The 3,091-nt window shown below is 38.0% G+C and overlaps 1 protein-coding gene across 1 annotated transcript; it reads left to right on the top strand.

Moving 5' to 3' along the window:
• Window positions 1-832: 832 nt before the first annotated feature.
• LOC121255220 (cytochrome P450 89A2-like) lies at window positions 833-1,795 on the top strand. The gene has a single exon (XM_041155498.1). The coding sequence runs from the start codon at window positions 833-835 to the stop codon at window positions 1,793-1,795; it is 963 nt and encodes a 320-aa protein (XP_041011432.1).
• The last annotated feature ends 1,296 nt before the right edge of the window (window positions 1,796-3,091 follow it).

Raw genomic sequence — 3,091 nt, forward strand, 5'->3', positions numbered from 1 at the left:
AAAGTTGTTTTTTAATTTTCTATGTAGGTACACAAATTATATATATATATATATATATATATTTTTTTTTTTTAATATGAATATGGTTGGTGGAGAGTCGTGTATGAGAAAAGTGTTGGGGGGGGGTGGGTGTTGGGGGAGGCGCGAGCGGCGGGTGACCATTTGGCATTTAACTCCTTATAAATAACACTAGGAATAGAAATAGAAGAGGGCCAAGCTGTGCTGTGTGCAAGTGACATTAAACATGGATGTCTGGTTCATCATCCTCATCTCTCTTTCTCTCTGTTTTTGCATCAAATTTCTCTTACATCTCCTCTCCAATTCCACCAAAACAAATCAATCCAAAACAGGAAAACTCCCACCAGGACCCTCACCTCTTCCTTTCATCGGAAACCTTCATTTGCTTCCCAAAACCACGATCGACCTCAGATCTTTCCTCCGTAGCCTCTCCCTCAAGTATGGCCCCGTCACTACTCTCCATATCGGCTCTGAACCCGTCGTTTTCATCACGTCCTACTCCGCCGCCCATGAAGCCCTTGTCCGGAACAGTGCCGCCTTCTCGAGCCGTCCCTCGATCGTCCCTCTTAGCTCCGTTCTCAGTAATAACCGCAAGGATATTGGGGGATCTCCCTACGGCCAGACTTGGCGTGTCCTTCGTCGTAATCTCAACTCTGAAGTTCTCCACCCTGCCAGAGTGAAATCTTACTCTCTGGAACGCAAGCGGATCTTGGGAACATTGGTTAATAGCTTCAACCAGTGTTTCTTGCATGGCGATCAGCCTGTTCGTGTGTTCGATCATATCCACCATGCGGTTTTTTCCTTGTTCATTCTCATGGCTTTTGGGGATGTCAACGATAGCACGATTAGAGAAGTTGAACGCATTCAAGCTGAACTTATTTTCAACTACGAGCAGTTCACTGTATTCTGCAGCTGGCCAAGGTTGGGGAAGTTGCTGTTCAGAGATCGTTGGAAGAGGTACTCGAATATCTTGAAGAGTCAGGCTGAAATAATCTTGCCTTTAATCAGAACTCGAAAGAAGTTAAAGCAAAAGGAAAGCAAACAATCCGAGTTGGTATCATACACAGATACCTTACTGGATATGAAAATGAATGATGATCATGATCAGGAAGCTGGCAAGCTTGAGGAAGCCGATATACTGAGTTTGTGCTCAGAGTTCATCAATGCCGGCGCCGACACAAGCCTAACGACGCTGCAGTGGATCATGGCAAATATAGTGAAGCACCCACACATTCAAGCCAAGCTTTTTGCTGAAATCAAGGCGGTGGTGGGAGAAGGAGCCGAAGAGATTAAGGAGGAAGATGTGCAGAAGATGACATATTTGAAAGCAGTGATTCTCGAGACTCTAAGAATTCACCCTCCAAGTACCTTCTTGGTACCGCATGCAGTCTCAGAAGATGCAGAACTTCTTGGCTACAGAATCCCGAAAGATACGACAGTGAACTTCGTGATATCACTGATGGGGCGGGATCCAAAGGAGTGGGAGAATCCAATGGAGTTCAGGCCGGAGAGGTTGCTGAATCGCGGAGAAAATGGAGAACCAGATCGTGTGTCTGATGTTACAGCTTACAAGATGATGCCGTTTGGTTCAGGGAGGAGGATCTGTCCGGGGAATAGATTAGCCCTGCTTAATCTGGAGTATTTTGTTTCAAATTTGGTATGGAATTTTGAGTGGAAACCAGTGGACGGAGAAGGTGTTGATCTTTCGGATAAGGAGGAGTTCTTGATGGTGATGAAGAATCCTCTGCGAGCCCACGTGTCTCCAAGAATCAAATGAAAGCTTAGGACTGTAGCCATCTAGAATAATAATAATAATAATAATAATAATACATGAATAATGCCTATTAATTCGTTTGTTTTGCAAATTTAGATGGTCAGCCACGCTGATCTGATCGTGTATGGCTTTATATTAATTGCCGTTATGTTTGCTGAAGGGAAATACTTTATATACCTTGAGATTATATAAAAATAAATTTATAAATTAATATGATTTAATATAGTATGTTAGATTGTTAAATTATTTTTATTATAAAATAAATCTAACAGATCTTATAAAAATATATTAATTTATAAATTTATTTTTATATAATCTCTTAGCTGTTATGTTGATAAATTATTGTTTTTACATTCTATACTGAGTACGCGTGGTACAATTTGTCAGCATCCCAAAGCATGCATGGCGTGCATGATTCCAAGAGCAGTGTTAATGACTGATCTGAATATTCCCATAATCTACGGCTTTAGAATATAAATAACAAGATCTAGCTAGGACACATGTATTATTATTTTAAAGCAATATTATATCATATATAGCAAATTAAATCAGCAATATTATAACAGGATTTGGCTTGATAAATATCTATAAACTCTCTTCTATTAATGAAATATTTGATCATTATAAAAAAAATAAAAAAATAAAAAATCAGCAAATGAAGTGATCAAATCCTCAAGAATTGTGCATGCATTCGTACGTACATTAACATCACACACACGTGTATATGTATGTATATATATATATATGTATATATATATATATATATATAGAATCAGGCCAAGATGCAGATAGCATATGATTCTCTCGTCATTGGTTTGTTTATCATTATCATTCCCGGCCAAGTTTTTATAATTGTATCTTGTTCTTGCTAACTCCACAGATCAACCAAGGGAGTAGTACTTTTTAAAGAAATGATAGTTACAGTTGTAACTGTGCAAGTATCTTGCAATTACTTTAAAAAATAAATAAATAAATACGATACCAAAATAAAAAGAAAATTAATTTTTTACTAATAGATTATACTTTTTTTCAAAACGATTATACGATACTTACACATTCCACAACTGTACGTAGCAATACACTACTTTTTGGTTAGGAGCTGCTTTAAATTTTAGTTTTATACCTTCCAATTAACCATGTGTTGCTACCTAGCTATGGGCCTTTCATCATTCTTTTTTTTTTAAATAAACTAGACTAGTAGGCATGTTTAATACTAAAACCCCATCCAAAAAACTCCTAGTGTTAATTAATTTTCGGATTGTCACATCATGTAACACTGGATCCATAACCAGTGCCGGT

This window comes from Juglans microcarpa x Juglans regia, chromosome 3D (assembly GCF_004785595.1).
Source record: "Juglans microcarpa x Juglans regia isolate MS1-56 chromosome 3D, Jm3101_v1.0, whole genome shotgun sequence".
NCBI lineage: Eukaryota > Viridiplantae > Streptophyta > Magnoliopsida > Fagales > Juglandaceae > Juglans > Juglans microcarpa x Juglans regia.

Excerpts from the sequence above, each read along its gene's own strand:
- LOC121255220 (XM_041155498.1), top strand. The coding sequence starts at position 833 with ATGGCTTTTGGGGATGTCAACGATAGCACGATTAGAGAAGTTGAACGC.